Raw genomic sequence first — 23,164 nt, forward strand, 5'->3', positions numbered from 1 at the left:
CCTGATCTAATTGTAAACATAAATATTTGTGGACTTTCTTGAAAATAAAATAGTATAAATATTTCCAACTTGCCTTTGATTCTAAATCAATCAGGCTCACAGCTCTCTCGTCCACTTGAAGAATCATATCTTGAGTCCAAACTTTGCCCTTGGCATCAAGCAATTTCAGCTTCCTTATTCCATCATCAACAGTTATCATAGCATCTTTCCGATCCAGAACAAAGGTAGTCAAGTGCTTATGATTGGCAAAAAGAAAAAACATAATACACACAGTCTCTTATTAAACATTTTCCCAAAATATAGCAAGTTAAACTAACTGAAGTCAGCTAGTAGAGAGGGGAGAGACAAATACAAAGTACTCTAGAACTTCATGGTTACCTTATTGGGATAATAAGGTCAAACAGGTTTTTGTTGAATAGAGGAAATGATGCCTTGAATCATAAAATATCTAAATCTGTTTAATACTGAGCCTTGTGGAACTACATAAACATGACAAAAACAACCTCTAAACAGATTAAATAACATTCTCTTTATTTAATCCATTTTATTCCATTTTGGTTATTTAAATGCTGAACAATAGAAAGCAATCTACAAGGCAGCTTGAAAACTACAGACATTGGTAATTGACAGCAGCAACAGCAATTCTAGTCTGTAACAACTGTCCAACTTTTCACTCTACTGAAACAAAACTGTTTAAATGTAATTAAGCATGCTTGAGGAGGTAGAAACTTGAAAATAAGAGCAATTTAAAAATTACTTCCTACTTAAATATTTTCCATTATAATAAGCAAATGTCCACCCAAGTAGATTCCAATTAAGAGCAAATATCTTAAAAGACAGCAATAGAGGAAAAACTAAAAAAAAGAAACCATTGCTTAAACAGAACTAGTAATGACTTTAGACAAAACTAAAAGTAAAACTAAACCATCCACTGAAACTGTCAAGGCTTATTTCAAGAAGATTCCATAACACAAAATAGAAGCCTTGGTCCTGTTTTTAACCAAAATAAGGCTGACAATGATAAATGACTAGTTATCATTTTAATTTATCCTCTATGAAAACAGATTAACAAGATACTTCTATATTTAACATCTGCTTTATAAAAATCTGAAAGAAAACATGTCAACACAATTTACAACATCATAGAAATGAAATAAAACATAACTCTGATTTTACTAACAATTTTTATGTCCCTCAAGCTTCATTCTAAAGTTAGCAAACATCAAAGCATCTTACTTCAACATGGTATTGGGATATATCTGACACGCTGCTGACACTATCCCGTGCATAATTCTTCCTTTGTTCTGGAAAAGAAGTTGAAAAAGCCATTATTTACCCATGAGTGGGCTGATGTTCATATATCAGTGTCTCATGGCCATCTCTAAAACTAGTCTATCTCATATATAAGTACAGTAGTACAGTAGTATAAGTCACCACTGTGTGGTGTATCTGAAAATACTCATCGTTCACATTAAATGAAAAAGTCATGAGAAAGCTTACATTATATGCAAGAACAATTTGACCCAACGTAAGTGTTCTGAATCCCAAAGGTTAACAAGATTATTAATGTTGTAAGAAAAAGTTATTTTGTGTAAAGATTTTATTAATCAGGGACCTCTTCTTTGGCAAAAAGATAAAAACTGGCTTGTAAATTTCATCTTTTAATGCACTGAGAACAAAATGGAACTGCAGATACTGTCACAGATGCTGTATTATATGAGTTAGACTACATTATTAAAATAATAAACACTGCAAGGAACATGTTTCACCACATCCACACCATGGAGAGTGTTAAAGGAGAGTCAATCATACTCACTGCCATTAAACTTTAACAATTTTCACACATCTACAGAACACACAAATGTGATACTCAGAATTGTAGATATAAGCTGTTAGAAAAAATAAGAAAGTTAGGTAGAAAGTTTCTGCACCAACTATTGAAAAAGCAAAAAGCAACCTTTGTTTTTCTTTTGTAAAATGCTGCAAAACCAAAATAAAATATGTGAAGGCAATATTTTGTATTTGCTGCTTTCTAGTCAAGCAACTTGATTATTTGTAAATTTGCAGTTGCCCTATTTTTCCTAAAGCAGCATGCTATGGTGAAAAAGAGCTCTAAGTGGGAACCAGAAGAGTTTTGATTCTTACTTGGGCTCTGTCATTAAGTAGGAGATTGAACTTGGCAAAACTCTGGATCTCGGCACCCTTATTGTAAAATACAAGGGTTAAAGAAATAAGATCAAACTTCAAGACTCCTACAGTAGTAAAATTCTGTCTCTCTGTCTCTATCTCTTTCTCTCTCTGTCTCACACACACACCTTAGCTTTCCTAATAACCATTTTGTTTTTCCCAAATATAAACCTGTTTCTTTCAGGTAGTATAGAAACTTTTAGATTTTCCTAAAACAACAGAAGTTGAAAAGTTCTGCTGAACATAAAAGCAGAGCAAGTACAAAAATATAAAGCACATATACAGACTAAGAATGTTAACACATAGAATTTTTTTAAACTTTGATACAAGTAATGACTTTTCATTTACATTTATCTTAATGCTTACATGAAAATATAAATATGCCTTATATCACTATGATATTATTCCAATATATTCTATTTTTGCTTTTGCAGCATTAAAGTTACTTAATAAAAACAGACACACTACAAAATTCAGTATCTGCTACCTTTCTTTTTCTGTTTGGATGATGATCTGAAGAAGTATGATCCATCTGGTCCTACCAAAACAATGTGACCAAAAAGAAACATCTGGTTTCACCTAAAATGTTCTATTCTGTTATGACAAAACATAAACCTTAATTTACATATTTTAAAAAGTGAACAACCATAATTTTTCTGATTATTAGCTGAGGATTAATCGATGTGAGATATTAACAAATGGATCATTTTTCTTGGGAAAACCATTATAACTTTTAAAATACAATGGATAACTCAGGGACATATCTGAGAAAAGCACTTTTAGAAATAATCAATATTTCAGAATCACTGATTCATCGTATTCTAACACAATTCTCCACGGCCAACTCAGAACATGAGGGTAGTTCTGTTTCCTCTGGTCTGATCTGAGGACACTAAAAGAAATGGCAGTGCTTGCCATGGTCTCCAGTTTTGATATGGCGACACCAGGATGTTCAAATGCTTTTCTGAGTCTTTCAGATAAGTGATTGGCAAACACAGTTGAAGGTCAAAAATATTATGTTTTGTAATTAAATATTCTTATTATGAAATAGTAAGACTTTGTTCCCCCAAATTTCCTAACACGTAGTTTCTCAATCCCACAGAAACGTACTTTACAAAAATAGAAAAACACTATTTGATAGTATTCATAAACAGCATGATGTTAACTGATTACTCTGCTTGCCTAAAAGATATGGTACCATTTCTAACTTTCCAAATCAAGGATCCATTTTAGGAATTCCTAAGCTCTTTCTCTCCCATGTTACACAATAAATAAGATGTATGTGTTACAAGAAATTACCTTTAAAAATCCTAAAAATGTATAAATGCCATAAGATGGATTTATAAATAAACTAGTGGTTTCAGTGATTTAAGTCAATGAATAAATAAAAGTGACTATTAACATTTTAATAGGAAATTTTGAAAGAAGGCTCCTAAAAGGCAATTATAGTACATTTATTTTTTATGAAAATCACATGTATTCTCAAGTACAGCTGTAAATAGGAATTATGCTCCTAAGCCTGAAAAATCTCACCCAAAGCCTTAAAACAGTGTGAAAAGCCTAAATAAAGTCTCCATGATACTCAAGATAAAGTCTCTCCTGACGTTCACGACTTTCTCTAACAATGGTTCTCAACCTTGGCTGCACGTTAGAATGAACTTTAAAAAAAATCCTGCGCTCCCTACGCCCCCCAGGATTCTAATGTAATCGGCCCAGGATGCAATCTGGGCCCTGGGATTTGGAAAAGCTCTCCAGGCAATTCTAACATGCAGCCAAGGTTGGAAGCTACTGTCGCAAAATCTGTGTAAGTGGCAACTCATCTACCACATCTTATCTCCTTAAGTTGAAATTTTTTTCTTTCCAAATTAAGAGCGTAAATCACGGTCAAATAGTCTCTCTCTCTGAATCAATTAGAGCCAGGAACAGATTTTACTTGGTTACAGTACCACTGATTGTGTTTCACTGTTTTTCCTAATAGCTTTTATCCCATGGACCACAATATACAAACCCAGAAAGATGGAAGAATTCAGTCACCAAAGACGAAAATCCTGTAACGCATCATTTTAGCATTCTTGAGTTGATACGCTGCTGCGAAAACTGATATTCTACTTCCGGATCAGGAACTTAAACTTAGGTTTCAATGAACTTTGGATGATTATGATATATCACAATAGGTTCATCATTTGTACCAGATGTACCACTCTGGGGGGCTGGTGACAGCGGAGGAGGCTAGGCTGTGTAGGCATATGGGAAATCTCTGTACCTTCTCCTCAGTTTTGCTGTGAACCTAAAACTGATCCCAACAAAGTCTTAATTTTAAAAAATTAGGTTTCATCTAACGCTTCAATGAGTACAATGACAACTATAACAATATGCAGGTCTCAGCATTTAAACTGAATTCTCGTTTGCCTAGATTGCTGTTTATGCATAAGAGCAAGATTTGAAACAGCTAACATTCAGAAAATTGTTATTTTCTCTTTCTCTGAAAACAAAGTGCTGCTTCGAAAATAAGGACTTGATTATTAAAAAGAAAAAAATGTAACACAAAAGCAGCTGCTGAGTAGTCCTCTCCCTAAATAAAACAATGGGCTACAGTTCATATGACTTTACACTTATAAAACTTTCAACCACAGTAAAGGAGAATTCCTTTCTCACTAGTTTAGTGTATAATTTCCATAGAAGAGAGGTGGCATAGTGGGAATCAGTAAGAAGCACTGAGTAAAAATTATAAGCTCTCATTATCTAGGCAACTATAATCACGGATTGACAAATCAGTATCTGAACAAGATAACTTTTTAAAATCAAGGTCATTTTTACAAAACTACATTATTTAAGAATTAATTGTATTGGCCAGTCCAACAAGTCGTTAAAATAGCTTATCCCCGAGGAGAAAAGAAGCTTTAAAACTTTCAGCTGAGGTGGAAAAATTGCCAAAGTGTCTTTCTGAGTCACGTGCGCTGACATACTCTATGAAGCAGAATTTTGACTCTACCATCGCCCAACCTCCTGACAGTATATAATCAAGGGCCTTTTACTTCTTAAGAATTTCAAAAAGGTTTTTCTTAGAATATTTATTTTTTCCAAGTAAATCACACTTTGTAAATAATGAGTATGGCGATAAGAGAAGTGGGTTTTAACCCTTCAGTGCGACCTGAATGTATAAGAGTTGGCCTGAGCTTCAGTTAGGACAAGTAAACAGAGAGCCTAGTTCCAAACCAAGATCAGGAGACACAGAGAAACAGAAAGAAAAACAAAGATAAGTACAAAAAGAACAATACGTGGGGTAGATATCTATTAAGAAAAGTGGTATATTCAGGAATACTGCTCTGAGAAAGTTAAGTCAAGCACTATGTAAAAATACAGGAACGTGTACAGTCAAGTCAATTATACAGAATGAACTGTATAGTTTATAGATTACTTATGCTCACTTCTTACCAGTACCTCCCTGAGAAGAACAAAGAAAATCAGGAAAAAACCAAATATATTTTCCTACTTGCTAATATCACAAAAACGTTCAAACTTAAGGTAAAATGAAACTCGAGAGAGTGCCTGTCTGTCATGTTTATCTTTCACTACCTGGTCTCCCAACAATACTATAAATGTTGGTCATGACAATAAAGTATTACTAAATGATAATTCTGTGAAACTTACATTTTTCTGGAGACAGGATGACTTTAGACAGCTGATTATTTAAGGTAAATGGTCATATTCCAAATCCAGCAATATCTAATTTAAAGGAAAGTTATTTTTCTAGGAAGTTCAGCTGTTCAGCACACAGCAGAGAATCCACACTTAAATAAAATAAGCCCTCTGAGTGGCAGACAGAGACGTCACAATGTTTAATATTCAAATTTGCACATTTTAATGCATAAGGGGGAGGTCTCTCAATTCCCCACTCAGAACCCATGTACACTACTCACAAGATTTCCTATTAGTTTCTCAGCCCACACATATCAGAAGCAATGCTAGAAGCAGGCATGTTACCAACAGGGAAAAGTTCACATGGGGTTATTAAAGCTGCTTGGGACGCAGACACATGGGAAAAACAGCCTCAAATACTCCAAAGGGAAAAGATTCTGAATGATCTGGTGTAAAGGTAAGGAATGCAGCCTCTGAGCACATGGCAGTACACAAGCTCGTGTGCACACCACTGACCCTCTGAGTCATGGACAAGAGGTTACAGGAGCCACGCCCCAACAGAAGGGAATGTTTTAATACTTTTTACAAGCATGTTCCTTAAAAGCAATTTTAAAGCTTAAAGGCATTGACAAGCAGGTTAGCCAGAAAAAAATGTATAACATTTTCAATTCCCTGATTAACAGCAGACAAATGAAATGTTACTGTCATGAGATAAGAAAAGAAAGAAACCGTAGAAGAGAAAAATTAATACGTATTTCCTATTTATGTCGTCAGGGACTTTAATGACGCAGAGCCTCTGACATGCTGGCTTTGACATTTCTTGTACAATAATAAAGAAAGGACAGTATAAGGTTATTAAAACTGCAGCACATTTTAACCATTTTCCTTGAATAAACTAACACATATCTAAAAGAAGCTAACGTATTGTCATAATCGTGTAGTTTGCATTTACAGGATTTATAAAAAAAATTTCTAGTGATATCTGGAATGTAAGCTTAAAAACATATGATGAAAATTACCCCTTGGTCCTGTCAAAGTATCACTGTGATTAGATGTATAACATCATTTGGAGGTGACAGTAAAATATTCAATTTGAGAGCCTTGATGAATCTGAGGGCCCAGGACAAAAAGTGACTCTCCTATGCCCTTCCTCACTGCCATGAGAGGCTCATTACTTCTATTTTTTCCTATAAACTTACCACAATATTATTATCGTTTCTATTTTGTAGTTGAGGAAACTGGGACCAATAGGCTAAACCATTTGCTCAAAATGGCAGCCCTTTGGTAGAAAGTGCCATGATTCAGCCACAGATCGTTTGGCCTCCCAAACCCACGCCTCTCCGAGAGTCATCCTGAAGCAATCTGCATGGCGCATTATGGGGTCAGACTGAAAAGTGTGCTCATAAAAAAGACCAAGTTGCATGAAACTCCTGATACAGTGACTAGCCTGTGGTCGGTGTATAAAAAAACAGTGGTCATTACCGTGAAACTCATGTTTCAGTGCACTAAGTAATACCTTCATATCCCGGAGAAGTCCACGTACCAGCCATGAAAACAAATGAATTCTTGAAGGATTTATTCAACTGGTTTAATCATTGTGAAAGGAGAAATCTTCAAGAAAATGCACACACTGTGACACAGTAAATGACATTACAAATCTCTCCTCTACCAAGTTTCTAGTTACAAAAAACTACGCAGATTGGGAGGCTAAACACTCCCAATGTTAACTAAATATAGTTAAAACTTCAAATAGAATTTGTTCATTGCAAAGGTTTGTTCAAAACCTGGACGTGTTTCTCCACTGTCATTCATGCATCTGACCATTCATTCCATAGGCGTTTATTGGGAGCCTGTCGGAGAGAAGGCATACTGTGTGTGTGTGTGTTTGTGGACAGCAAGCTGGGAGGGAGAGGTGAGTATTAGCTACAAGGAGGAATGAAACATTACCTGCAACTTCAAGGGACTTAAAACCCTCTGACTTGTAAGCCTAATACACTGCTGAGTGTTCTTTCGTCCGTACGAATGTCTCTTGCATTTGCCCCTTTCCATCCCTCTATTTATGTCCTCTGTTTTACCAATATGCTGTTCATTGGCTTCACACTACACAAGATTGACTGTTATATTTTCTTACCATCAAGATTTTTAAAGTTTTGTGACTTTGACAAATTACCTCACCTTAAAAAGGAGCCTCAGCTTGCTTTATACGTAAAAGGGGAGAAATAAAAATTTACTGCTTAAAAGCTAAAGATTCAATCATTGGAGCTATGATTTTATGAAATTGCTCCCAACACAAAATAAACATTAACATTTGCAGGTGAGTACTACTTTTTATTCCTTATTCCTTTCTTAGCTTTCTGAAAATAGACTTTGGGATCTATGGTATTTGTGAGATGATTAATACTCTTTCTCCTTAACAAGAATCTTCAGGCTATTATTTAGATATCTGACTTACCTACATTATTTAGGTCTCTGATCCACCTACTTCCATCCATGCTCATCAAATCCATGCTCAACTGCTACCAGAGTGATCCAAGATGGATATGACCTATGATTCCCCCAGTTAAAACACTTCAGTGGCCATTCCTTGTAAACAATGTCCAAATGCCTTAGCGTGATTTTTCCCAATGTCGTCCGTGTTTATTTTTCCCATCTTATTTCCCGGTGCACCACCTTGAGCCCTCCAGTTAACACTTAACTGTTTGCAACTCATTGATGCATTATATTCATTCTACAGTTATTTACTGAGCATAAGTTATACATTAGCCACTCTGCTAAGCTTAGGGAATCCTGAAGTAACCAAGGCAAATGTGACCCACCTTCAGAGAGCTTATAGTCTAGTTTAAAAGGGTTCATACAGCTGTTTACAGCACCCTCCAGCCCCACAAATGCCTGGAGAATTTCAGAGCTGAATCTCTCTATGAAATCCCTCCTGCCTACCTGCCCTGCCCACATAGAAGAGCTGACCCTGCCCACATCCTCCAACTCATACACATTGCCATCCAAGCTTATCCAGCACTTTATTATAACAATACATGCACGAGTCTACCTCACCAAGACAGTGCACAAGCAATGACCATCTCCTATTCATCTTTGAAATGAATCAAAGGACATGGAAACAGACACTGTGAAGATCATGGCCAAGCACACAGAAACACGTAATAACCTTCTGTCTAGAAATGAAAGACTGAAGGAATTGATTATCTTTGCAAAAACCAAAAAAAGTTTTTCCCTTTTCAGTTTCTTCAAATCATTCTGTAGAGTGCAAGTCCCTTAGGGTCAAGGACCATATGTTACTGGCCCTGTGCTGGGCACATACTAATCATAAAATAAGTATTTGTTGAGTATATACTCTAGATATACAGTTCATAATGACTAGGCCATGGTAAGAATGTCACAATATCGTACTCAAGAGAACTGAAACCAACGCTAATCAGATTGACAAGGCCACAAGAAAATGTACCTGTGTACGGTATAAAATCCATTTTCTGATTGTATAATTTGAGTCCTCAAGTCTAGTCACTGGACATATAGGCAGAGAAAGAATCACAAAACCTTAGAATGAGTCATTCTTACCACAGCCAAGGTACTGTAGCTCTAGGTGACGTAAAAAGAAATGAATTTCAAATTTAGAAAATGCTATTGGTTCCTATAGTAGATAATAACAATAATAGCAAATATATACAGTGTTTTTTGCTTGCCAGGCACTGTTCAAAGCATTTTACATGTACTAACTCATTAAATTCTCCTGTCAACCCTACAAGATATCTCCACTATACACACAAGCAAAATGAGGGACAGACAGGTAAAGTAATTTGCTCAGCTGATAACTGGATTTGCACCCAGGACGTCTGGCTCCAGTGTCTTTGCTCAATACTAGTCTCATTCTTTATGGCTGCATAATAATAAAAGGCCATGCAGACCCTGTGAAAGCAAACGCCTTCCTAAACATATGTGGTATATTTCAGGAGTCCTTAACTTCTTTGTAGTATTGACTTCTATTTTATATTTGAAGTTTACAAAAAAAACCCCAGTATTTATAAGTGAGACAATAGAGGGAGGACAATGGAAGTTAGAGAAGGAGCTGAAAGAAGTTATATAAGGGCTGTTGGTCATACTGTAATACTACCTAAACAAACATATCATACATAATGAGATGGGAAAATCCACCTAAGGTACTGGTACCATGCAAAAAGACTCCTTAGAAAGTACTGAATACATTTCATCTGTAGTTCTAAATTGTATGACAGCCAGCAGAGATTAACGGCATTGGTAGCTTCTGTAAAAATTATTTTTAAAATAATCCTTATCTATCAATCGCTACTTCATTCCCAATAATATAAACAAGGCATGGGTTCAAGCTACGGCTTTGAACAAGTCATTCATAAAAAGTAAGTAGTTAGAAATAGAATTATACCCCATTAAATACACAAACATACCATAGAGAGCCTTTGCACTTGTTCTTGAACTGTGTTCTCTGTCCATGGAAAAGGTGGGTGGTGATCCGTAGCCACTGCAAAAAAAAAAAAAAAAACGTCATCGTGCCGAGTTAAAGTCCAAAGTAAGCAATAAAATGTCAAAACTACAAATAAAAATTCCAGTGGACCACAATCACCATGTGTTTTTAAAGAACATATAGAGTTTATACAACCGGCTCTGTAAAATAGAGCCAGATACTGATCCAGTCAAGAAATAGGCTATTGGATCCTGACCCACCGTGGATGGAGGCCGGTACAAATGGCAACCTCTCAGGCATCAAGTCAGAACCGCAGCCAAGGGGATTCAACAAGGTTGAAGCTGCCTTAGAAAAATTTAAGTCTGCCATACTGAATTGAGCTGCGAGCAGTGACCCAACCATAAAAAGTTCTCAGTCATTTAGACTGTAACGAAACAGACACTACTTTCACAAATACTTAAAATGCAGTTAATGAAAATAACCCGGTATCATTAAATTTGACCAGCTTTACCTGGTACTTCTAGCTTACTGTTGCTGTTATGTGAAGTAAACATATTATTTGAATTTTTAAAATGTATTCAGTAAACATTTATTAAGCCCTAAAATCTAGAAGAATGAGGGGTAAGGCGGGGCGGGGGGAGGGTACTGTTAATAAAACAAGTAAAAAAAAAAGTTAAAAAAAGATAAATAAATAAATAAAAATAAAATAAAACAAGTAAAATGGTTACAACAGAATGTGACATCTGGGTTAAACTAATAGATATAACATCAAATAAGGACTAAATTTTTATAAGGATGCCCAAGAAGGCTTCACTGGCATTTAAGCAGAATCTAAAAGAATGGAAAGCAGCTCTAGAGGCAGGTGGAGAATTAAGTGAGGAAAAAGCATGTAGATCTGGCTCAAGAACTAGCATGACGCCCGAGGGGAAAAGCATCTAGTGGGATTGGAAGAGATGAATGACTCGAGAAGTAAGGAAGGCAAATAGAGGGCTTAAGGATTAAATTTCTATTCTCTAGATGGAGTAAATATCTTTATACTGGGAAGTAACATGATCCAAACAACTTTTTAAGAAAGATAATCCAGGAATTAATGGCAAGGTAACCAGATGGAAAGGTGCTGCAAAAATTCAGGTAGGAGATAAAGGCCACAAATAAAGTTAGAAAAGAAAGAATAGTATGGGATAGAATCAAGAGTTCCTTAATAGAAGAAATTATAATAAATTCATGATTAAATGGATATTTGTTATAAGAAAAAGAAAAAAATTGAGGGTGTGGCAAAACTTTCTGGCTTGAATAAATTGATGGACAAGATGAAGATAGTACATGACATACTCCCCTGGTGTCTCTTACCGACCAACACCAAAGGGATTTGCAATCATCTTTGTAAAGAGGAAGGTGAAGCAATGTGAACAACCTGGTTCTGAAAAATGTGAATAACGTGGTTGTGAAAAATAGTGAACTCTATACCATGATGGCCAATATAAAATAACAACAATATTAACCGCAATATATAAGGCAACGGCCACTTAAGTCAGGGCGGTGATTTCAAATTATATCTAAAGCCATAGGAACTTGTCTCTTTTTGTTTTACCCAATGGTAAATATCTTGAGAGACTGGACTAGATGACATTTAACTTTCCTCAAATGCAAATATTTTATGAATAACAAAAAAAGAATGCTCCAGGGGGCTTCCCTGGTGGCGCAGTGACTGAGAATCTGCCTGCCAATGCAGGGGACACGGGTTCGAGCCCTGGTCTGGGAAGATCCCACACGCCGCGGAGCAACTGGGCCCGGTGAGCCACAATTACTGAGCCTGCGCGTCTGGAGCCTGTGCTCCGCAACAAGAGAGGCTGCGACAGTGAGAGGCCCGCGCACCGCGATGAAGACTGGCCCCCGCTCGAGGCAACTAGAGAAAGCGCTCACACAGAAACGAAGACCCAACACAGCCATAAATAAATTAATTAAAAAAAAAAAAAGAATGCTCCAGAGAAAGTGAAAGCTATGAAGTAGAGTATGTATGCAACTATGGAAAGCAATAATACATAAAATACCAGAACCAAATGTCTTCTATTAGATCACTATCATTGGGGTTGATATTACTTAACCATCTTTTTCTTAAGAGACACAGTAAACTTTTAACAATAACGTATCTTAGTGTTAGAAAGAAATTATACATTGAGGAATGAACTACATAAAGAAATGAAAGAGATCTTTTCATTGAAAATACAACACAATTAAAACCACCAAATCAAATTTAAAAAACCAAGAAATTATAAAATTTCCAACTTACTTCATTTGAGATGGATACATTCCAAAACCACTGGGATGATTAGAAATATGACCATTCATTATGACTTTAATGTTCTGAAAAAAGAAAGGTACATGGATTGAAGGCATTAAAAAGGTTGAGACATCTCAGTTTTAAAGTTTTTCATTCAACAAAATATGTGTCACTTCCAGGATGATGCTAGAAATATAAAGATCTCCACCCGCAAAGAGCTCAGGCTCCAGAAGTACAGATGGACATATAAACAAAGATTAAATTGGCATTTAACATTAATATACTAAAATTGTAAGGAAATATAAAAAAGAAAAATTTTAAATATAATTCTGAACCCTCTAACTACAGAAACATAATTCTGTATTCCCCTCAACCTCATCATTGGCAGTTTTATGAAATGTTACTCTGTTTAATGTTTCATTATGAAAGTAATATAAGCTCATAAAATTAAAAAACTTGAGAAATATGGAAAAGCACAAAATACAAAAAAGTACAGAGGGGAAAAATATCACCCAGAGCCCCATCATTTAAAGATAACCATCAGAGGTTCCTTAAAGAACCAAAAATGGAACTACCATATGACTCAGCAATCCCACTACTGGGCATATACCCTGAGAAAACCATAATTCAGAAAGAGTCATGTACCACATGTTCATTGCAGGACATGGAAGCAACCTAAGTGTCCATCGACAGATGAATGGATAAAGATGTGGCACATATATACAATGGAATATTACTCAGCCATAAAAAGGAACGAAATTGGGTCATTTGTAGTGAGGTGGATGGACCTAGAGTCTGTTATATAGAGTGAAGTCAGAAAGAGAAGAACAAATACCGTATGCTAACACATATATACGCAATCTAAAAAAAAAAAAAGGCCTGAAGAACCTAGGGGCAGGACAGGAATAAAGACGCAGACGTAGAGAATGGACTTGAGGACATGGGGAGGGGGAAGGGTAAGCTGGGTGAAGTGAGAGAGTGGCATGGACATATATACACTACCAAATGTAAAATCGATAGCTAGTGGGAAGCAGCCACACAGCACAGGGAGATCAGCTTGGTGCTTTGTGACCACCTAGAGGGGTGGGATAGGGAGAGTGGGAGGGAGACACAAGAGGGAGGGGATATGGGGATATATGTAAATGTATAGCTGATTTACTATGTTATAAAGCAGAAACTAACAAACCATTGTAAAGCAGTTATACTCCAATAAAGATGTTAAAATAAATAAATAAATAAAAATAACCATTTAACAGTCCTGTCAATTTCCTCCAGTCTTTTTTCCTGTATCTAGTTTTCCTTCCTTCCTTCCTTTCTTCCTTCCTTCATTCCTCCATCCCTCCCTCCCTTCCTTCCATTTTCTTATTTCCTTCTTTCAAAGTACATTTGACAACATCCTATATATACACTTGGATACACCTTTTTTTTCAAGACGGTATTCATTTACACAACTTTTACTTTTCACCAGAAAACAACTTTTTAAATTAACACCATAAATTTATCTTCAGAAACCATTTTTAATCTGTTTCACAAATTAAACAAATTTCCTTCAAACAAGATAAATGCAAATAAGTAAAACTTCCTTACTGCCAAATCCAACGGCCTTTTTTTTTCTCCTCGACAGTACAGCTACACCTGAATTACTTCTATTCACCCCTGAACATGTGGCCCTTCCTGCTTTCTGTGGCACTGAACTATTTTGGATCTTGTCTTACTTTTCTGACTTCTGTATACATTACATTACTATGTCTTTTCAGTAACTGAGAGGTAGGTAGGACATAGGCCAGCTTTATTATAAGACAAAGGCAAAGAGTAGAAATATTAACAACTACTGTGTGAGTTAATTGTCAGGTACTGTGATGGATCCTGGCACTACCAAGGTGATCAAAAGAGACACAGTCCTAGCTTTGGGCCAATAGTCTAGTGGGAAAAACAACATTTAGTGAATAAATGTAAAATTTTAAATTGTTGTTACTATCACAAAGGGAAAATTCAGGGTCACTTGGGGGGTATATAATATGGGAACTTAATTCAGATTGGGAGGGCACAGAAAGCCTGCATAAAGAACATTCAAGACCTAGTAACTTCCAGTTAATTCTTTCTCATTCTTCACATTTCAATTCAATCACCGTGTCCTCAGGGAAGCATGTACTGACCTCTGTGAATAGATAAAAGCCCACCACTATCAGATACTCTCGGCACAATACACAATTTCTCAAAGTATTTACCACAGTTGTAATTTCTCATTTGTTTAAATTAATTCCTGATTCTTCACTAGACTTTAAGCTCCATAAGGGCAGAGCTGCTTTGAGGACTGCTGTTTCTTAAGCAGTAAGAATAGTACAAAATATTTAATATTTGAATTAAATATTAATTCAAATAAAGAAAGAAGGAAGGGGAGTCCACGTCCTACTCTTCAAAGAGTTTATTGTATTCTTAAGGAGACAAAACCAATCCATATGAAACACACAGTAAGTAAGTCCCAATGTATGTGGCTCTATTTTAAACCTACTAGAGGTTCTGAGGTAGGAAAAGCAAGGCAACTGTCAATATTTTGAAGGGCTGGGACTTGACCTAGTTCTTAAAGAATGGATAGGATTTATAAAGGTCCTCAAAACACTCAAGTTTTTTTTTTAATTTATTAGTATTTTTAAATTTTATTTATTTTTGGCTGTGTTGGGTCTTCGTTGCTGCGTGCGGGTATTCTCTAGTTGTGGTGAGCGGGGGTTACTCTTCGTTGCAGCACGCGGGCTTCTCACTGCAGTGGCTTCTCTTGTTGCGGAGCACGGGCTCTAGGAGTGCGGACTTCAGTAGTTGTGGCATGCAGGCTTCAGTAGTTGTGGCACAGGCTTAGCGGCTCCATGGCATGTGGGATCTTCCCGGACCAGGGCTCGAACCCATGTCCCCTGCATCGGCAGGCAGATTCTTAACCACTGCGCCACCAGGGAAGCCCAAAACACTCATTTAATTCAACCTTTCCTGAAGTCTTGTCCATATTTATTCACAGCTTAGAAGCAAATTTCCAAATTAAGGAACAAAGAAATATTGACCTCTAACCAAGTATCGCATCCATAAAATTACATTACATTTATACTATATTATCATTTGTTTTTATTATTGTTGTTTATTTTCCTTCAATTTATACTTAGATACAATCAGTGTACAGAGGTAAACCAATTCTCCGGAGAAAAATAAACCCCTGATTTGTAGTACTTCCTGATTTCCTTGGTATAAGTATTCCCACCATGGCCCATTTCAAGCTAGCATTGGTTTAACAGCAGCTTACAAAATCCTAAATATTTCACAATTGGCTCTCATAAGTCTACAGAATCAAGAGAGAGCACATCACTGTTACGTCCTGGAATTTGGGCCAGGACAGAGGCCTGGGATAACATTATGGATCTAGAGCTAAAGGCTAGGACAGAGGCTTTCACAGACGCCTGGAACTTTAACACCATTTCTGGCACTAACTAGCCGAAAGGAAGTCAATTAAGCCTCTGTCTCAATTTTCTCATCAGTAAAATACAGATAATTCTTGGTTTTTCTAGCTCACAGGGCTAGTGAAAGATCAAATGAGATAGATGTACAAGTTTCTTCTAAAGTTAAAAAAAAAAAAAAAGAAGTATTCTTTTAAAACAAGCTGGTTCATTCAGCACATAAATTAAACCCCCAGGGTTTGCAGTCGTTTTGATCTAGTTTGCATTTTAAACCCACAGCAGGTGGTTTTAGTGAAAAGAGATAGCCATAACCGTCTCATCTTTTTCATGTTTAATTCTTCATGACAGTCAAATAAATTTGGGGTTTGTTTTGCTTTAAAATAGTGATTTGTCAGAATAAGAGAACAGAATAAAAGGGAATAGAAAATGTTGATTTGCTAAACTGAATTTTAAATATAGAAACTTTTCTCTTTGGCAACCATAGTGTCATTTGTCAGAGATGCTCAGGTAGCAACATAGAACGTTTCAGATATTTAAACACAGCAACACAGGGCACACCTTGCAAAGGAAACAATTACAAATGTTTTCTCCCCTTTAGGCTTTTAAGAGACATATCCAATTTATACCTATATGGACTATATGTATATATAATATAGAAGAACCATCAGTCTTACTGAGAAATTAGCTGCTTTTATTTTTATTAACTCTTAAAACAACTTAAAAACTGAGACAAAGTTTTTCTTCATTAAGTTTTTGTTTTTGTTTTTGTTTTTTGCGGTACGCGGGCCTCTCACTGTTGTGGCCTCTCCCGTTGCGGAGCACAGGCTCCGGACGCGCAGGCTCAGCGGCCATGGCTCACGGGCCGCTCTGCGGCATGTGGGATCCTCCCGAACCGGGGCACAAACCCGTGTCCCCTGCATCGGCAGGCGGACTCTCAACCACTGCGCCATCAGGGAAGCCCTCTTCATTACTTTTAAGGACTCACAAATTCAGTTAACTCTACTACATTAACTACTTAATTCTAAAAAAGTGTACACTAAAATCTTCATAATAGCTTCCAACAAATCTGAAATAAGAATATCAGTTTCCTTATGAAAACATTTCTTGTAAGTCATAGTTACTATAATTTTCTCCTTATTTTCTCCAGCAAATAAAGTGGTAAATTTAAGATCTCAGTTCAACATACCCAAAATGTTGAACACTGAAATTTTCAAAGGAAAATAAATAGAATGTATGAAAATCATGGTAAGCAGAAACAAATGAGGCTATATTAAGGCTAAACCAGCAAGTTAAAATTGTACTGGAAAGTTTAAGATCCCAAATATAAATAAATAAACAACAATTTATATTTCCGTTTCTTTTCTTCACTCTTGCTTGCGTATGGTATCAATTTTCAAACTGATGAATGAGTTTGTAGTCATCACGCAGTGTTAGAATCCCGTCTACCCAATCTAGCTACCACACAATGACTTGTGCTCTCAGAAAAATGTCACAGACACCTTTCTGTTTATTTAAGTTTTTGTTAGTCTGTTTGAGTGTACCTATCTTGAAGTATCTGTATTTCAATTTCAGTTTAAGTCACATCTCTGGGTCTAAGTTATAACCAAGATAGGGGTGAGGAGATTGATTACCATCATTATTTAGGGTTTTAACTCAAAGACCGTTGAAATGTAATTTCTACCAATACTTCGTGACATGGTCTACTAGTGATTGTGCTTAATTTACTAAAAGACAAAAAAATGTGCTTTAAACCTGCTAAATCATCACATATTCTGTCTCCTTCTGTGTCTTCTAGGAGTAACTTTTCAATACATCTTACCAGTACTGTTGTCTGTAGAGATGTCACCCTCTCTATTTCTCTGTGTCATTTGGTCTAATATTTAGTAATAAAGAATTTGTGTGTGTGAATAAATTTAGGAAACTAATAACAGTAAACTGTTATGATAACAGTAATAATAATGATGATGACAATAGTAGCTAACACTTGTGAAGGTGTCACAATAATTTCTAGGCCATATGGAAGCACAATATTTTCTCAAGGCCAATATCGATGTAGAAAGAGTAATTCTGTGCCTTAAAGGCACAATACCTTGTAATCACTTAAAATAATTAACTTGACTCCTCTTTTTTTATAATTCTGAGAAAAATGTTTCACTGTTTACAGGTAAGATCATAATTTGGGGGAAAATATATGTTCAATTCAGAATGTTGTTGGTTTAACAATTAGCTGAAGAAAAATATTTGTTCCTAAAATTTAATAAGCAGAAGAAGAACTACAATCCTGCAATCTGTGGAACAAAAACCACATTCACGGAAAGATAGACAAGATGAAAAGGCAGAGGGCTATGTACCAGATGAAGAAAAAACATAAAACCCCGGAAAAACAACTAAATGAAGTGGAGATAGGCAACCTTCCAGAAAAGGAATTCAGAATAATGATAGTGAAGATAATCCAGGACTTCAGAAAAAGAATGGAGGCAAAGATCGAGAAGATGCAGGAAATGTTTAACATAGACCTAGAAGAATTAAAGAACAAACAAACAGAGATGAACAATACAATAACTAAAATGAAAACTACACTAGAAGGAATCAATATCAGAATAACTGAGGCAGAAGAACGGAAAAGTGACCTGGAAGACAGAATGGTGGAATTCACTGCTGTGGAACAAAATAAACAAAAAAGAATGAAAAGAAATGAAGACAGCCTAAGAGACCTCTGGAACAACATTAAACACAACAACATTCACATTATAGGGGTCCCAGAAGGAGAAGAGAGAGAAAGGACCAGAGAAAATATTTGAAGAGATTATAGTCGAAAACTTCCCTAACATGGGAAAGGAAATAGCCACCCAAGTCCAGGAAGCGCAGAGAGTCCTATACAGGATAAACCCAGGGAGCAACACGCCGAGACACATAGTAAGCAAATTGGCAAAAATTAAAGACAAAGAAAAATTATTGAAAGCAGCAAGGGAAAAATGACAAATAACATACAAGGGAACTCCCATAAGGTTAGCAGCTGATTTCTCAGCAGAAACTCTACAAGGCAGTGGCATGATATACTTAAAGTGATGAAAGGGAAGAACCTACAACCAAGATTACTCTACCCAGCAAGGATCTCATTCAGATACGATGGAGAAATCAAAAGCTTTACACACAAGCAAAAGCTAAGAGAATTCAGCACCACCAAATCAGCTCTACAACAAACGCTAAAGGAACTTCTCTAAGTGGGAAACACAAGAGAAGAAAAGGACCTACAAAAACAAAAACAAAACAATTAAGAAAATGGTCATAGGAACATACATATTGATAATTACCTTAAACGTGAATGGATTAAATGCTCCAACCAAAAGACACAGGCTTGCTGAATGGATACAAAAACAACACCCATATATATGCTGTCTACAAGAGACCCACTTCAGACCTAGGGACACATACACACTGAAAGTGAGGGGATGGAAAATGATATTCCATGCAAATGGAAATCAAAAGAAAGCTGGAGTAGTAATACTCATATCAAATAAAAGAGACTTTAAAATAAAGAATGTTACAAGAGACAAGGAAGGACACTACATAATGATCACGGGATCAATCCAAGAAGAAGATATAACAATTATAAATATATATGCACCCAACATAGGAGCACTTCAATACATAAGGCAACTGCTAACAGCTATAAAAGAGGAAATCGACAATAACACAATAATAGTGGGAGACTTTATCACCTCACTTACACTAATGGACAGATCATCCAAAATGAAAATAAATAAGGAAACACAAGCTTTAAATGACACAATAGACCAGATAGATTTAATTGATATTCATAGGACATTCCATCCCCAAACAGCAGATTACACTTTCTTCTCAAGTGCGCACGGAACATTCTCCAGGATAGATCACGTCGTGGGTCACAAATCAAGCCTCAGTAAATTTAAGATAACTGAAATCATATCAAGCATCTTTTCTGACCACAACACTATGAGATTAGAAATGAATTACAAGGAAAAAAAACGTAAAAAACACAAACACATGGAGACTAAACAATACGTTACTAAACAACCAAGAGATCACTGAAGAAATCAAAAAATACCTAGAGACAAATGACAATGAAAACACGATGATCCAAAACCTATGCGATGCAGCAAAAGCAGTTCTAAGATGGAACTTTATAGCTATACAAGCCTACCACAAGAAACAAGAAAAATCTCAAAAAAACAATCTAACCTTACACCTAAAGGAATTAGAGAAAGAAGAACAAACAAAACCCAAAGCTAGCAGATGGAAAGAAGTCATAAAGATCAGAGCAGAAATAAATGAAATAGAAACAAAGAAAACTATAGCAAAGATGAATAAAACTAAAAGCTGGTTCTTTGAGAAGAAGAAACAAAATTGATAAACCATTAGCCAGACTCATCAAGAAAGAGAGAGGAATCAAATCAATAAAATTAGAAATGAAAAAGAAGTTACAACAGACACCACAGAAATACAAAGCATCCTAAGAGACCACTACAAGCAACTCTATGCCAATAAAATGGACAACCTGGAAGAAATGGACAAATTCTTAGAAAGGTATAAACTTCCAAGACTGAACAAGGAAGAAATAGAAAATATGAACAGACCAATCACAAGTAATGAAATTGAAACTGTGATTAAAAATTTTCCAACAAACAAAAGTTCAGGACCAGATGGCTGCACAGGTGAATTCTAACAAACATTTAGAGAAGAGCTAACACCCATCCTTCTCAAACTCTTCCAAAAAGTTGCAGAGAAAGGAACACTCCCAAACTCATTCTGTGAGGCCACCATCACCCTGATACCAAAACCAGACAAAGATACTACAAAAAAAGAAAATTACAGACCAATATCACTGATGAATATAGATGCAAAAATCCTCAACAAAATGCTAGCAAACAGAATCCAACAACACATTAAAAGTATCATACATCAAGATCATGTGGGATTTATCCCAGGGATGCAAGGATTCTTCAATATATGCAAATCAATCAATGTGATACACCATATTAACAAATTGAAGAATAAAAACCATATGATCATATCAATAGATGCAGGAAAAGCTTTTGATAAAATTCAACACCCATTTATGATGAAAACTCTACAGAAAGTGGGCATAGAGGGAAACTATCTCAACATAATAAAGGCCATATACGACAAACCCACAGCAAACATCATTCTCAATGGTGAAAAACTGAAAGCATTTCCTCTAAGATCAGGAACAAGACAAGGATGTCCACTCTCACCACTATTATTCAACATAGTTTTGGAAGTCCTAGCCACGGCAATCAGAGAAGAAAAAGAAATAAAAGGAATACAAATTGGAAAAAAAGAAGTAAAACTGTCACTGTTTGCAGATGACATGATACTATACATAGAGAATCCTAAAAATGCCACAAGAAAACTACTCAAGCTAATCAGTGAATTTGGTAAAGTTGCAGGATACAAAATTAATGCACAGAAATCTCTTGCATTCCTATACACTAATGATGAAAAAACTGAAAGAGAAACTAAGGAAACACTCCCATTTACCATTGCAAGAAAAAGAATAAAATACCTAGGAATAAACCTACCTAGGGAGACAAAAGACCTGTATGCAGAACACTGTTAGACACTGGTGAAAGAAATTAAAGATGACACCAACAGATGGAGAGATATACCATGTTCTTGGATTGGAAGAATCAATACTGTGAAAATGACTATACTACCCAAAGCAATCTACAGATTCAATGCAATCCCTATCAAATTACCAGTGGCATTTTTTACGGAACTAGAACAAAAAAATCTTAAAATTTTTATGGAGACACAAAAGACCCTGAATAGCCAAAGCAATCTTGAGGGAAAAAAAACGGAGTGGGAGGAATCAGACTCCCTGACTTCAGACTACACTACAAAGCTACAGTACTGAAGACAATATGGTACTGGCACAAAAACAGAAACATAGATCAATGGAACAAGATAGAAAGCCCAGAGGTAACCCCAGGCACCTATGGTCAACTAATCTATGACAAAGGAGGCAAGGATATACAATGGAGAAAAGACAGTCTCTTCAATAAGAGGTGCTGGGAAAACTGGACAGCTACATGTAAAAGAATGAAATTAGAACACTCCCTAACACCATACACAAAAATAAACTCAAAATGGATTTGAGACCTAAATGTTAGACCAGACACTATAAAACTCTTAGAGGAAAGCATAGGAAGAACACTCTTTGACATAAATCACAGCAAGATCTTTTTTGATCCACCTCCTAGAGTAATGGAAAAATAAACAAATGGGACCTAATGAAACTTCAAAGCTTTTGCATAGCAAAGGAAACCACAGGGCTTCCCTGGTGGCGCAGTGGTTGAGAGTCCGCCTGCCGATGCGGGGGACACGGGTTCGTGCCCCGGTCTGGGAAGATCCCACATGCCACGGAACGGCTGGGCCCGTGAGCCATGGCCGCTGAGCCTGCGCGTCCGGAGCCTGTGCTCCGCAACGGGAGAGGCCACAACAGTGAGAGGCCCGCGTACCGCAAAAAAAAAAGGAAACCATAAACAAGATGAAAAGACAACCCTCAGAATGGGAGAAAATATTTGCAAATGAATCAGCGGACAAAGGATTAATCTCCAAATTATATAAACAGCTGATGCAGCTCAATATTAAAAAAAAAAAACCCAACCCAATCCAAAAATGGGCAGAAGACCTAAATAGACACTTCTCCAAAGAAGACATACAGATGGCCAAGAAGCACATGAAAAGCTGCTCAACATCACTAATTATTAGAGAAATGCAAATCAAAACTACAATGAGGTATCACTCCACACCAGTTAGAATGGGCATCATCAGAAAATCTACAAACAACAAATTCTGGAGATGGTGTGGAGAAAAGGGAAACCTCTTGCACTGTTGGTGGGAATGTAAATTGATGCAGCCACTATGGAGAACAGTATGAAGGTTCCTTAAAAAACTAAAAATAGAATTACCATATGATCCAGAAATTCCACTACTGGGCATATACCCAGAGAAAACCATAATTCAAAAAGACACATGCACCCCAATGTTCATTGCAGCACTATTTACAACAGCCAGGTCATGGAAGCAAGCTAAATGCCCATCGACAGACGAATGGATAAAGAAGATGTGGCACATATATACAATGGAATATTACTCAGCCAT

At 36.3% G+C, this 23,164-nt stretch overlaps 1 protein-coding gene across 1 annotated transcript in view; it reads right to left on the reverse strand.

Moving 5' to 3' along the window:
- Positions 1-23,164, reverse strand: part of EPS8 (EGFR pathway substrate 8, signaling adaptor) — a 191,591-nt gene that overhangs the window by 57,318 nt on the left and 111,109 nt on the right. The window contains exons 2-5 of the mRNA XM_082665769.1: positions 12,570-12,643; positions 10,263-10,336; positions 1,237-1,304; positions 74-235 (exon numbers count right to left, since the gene is read on the reverse strand). Of these exons, the coding sequence (XP_082521895.1) occupies positions 74-235; positions 1,237-1,304; positions 10,263-10,336; positions 12,570-12,628 (363 nt within the window). The 5' untranslated portion in view covers positions 12,629-12,643. The remainder of the gene's footprint in view (positions 1-73; positions 236-1,236; positions 1,305-10,262; positions 10,337-12,569; positions 12,644-23,164) is intronic.

Source organism: Grampus griseus, assembly GCF_964374135.1.
Source record: "Grampus griseus genome assembly, chromosome: 11".
Classification (NCBI taxonomy): Eukaryota; Metazoa; Chordata; class Mammalia; order Artiodactyla; family Delphinidae; genus Grampus; species Grampus griseus.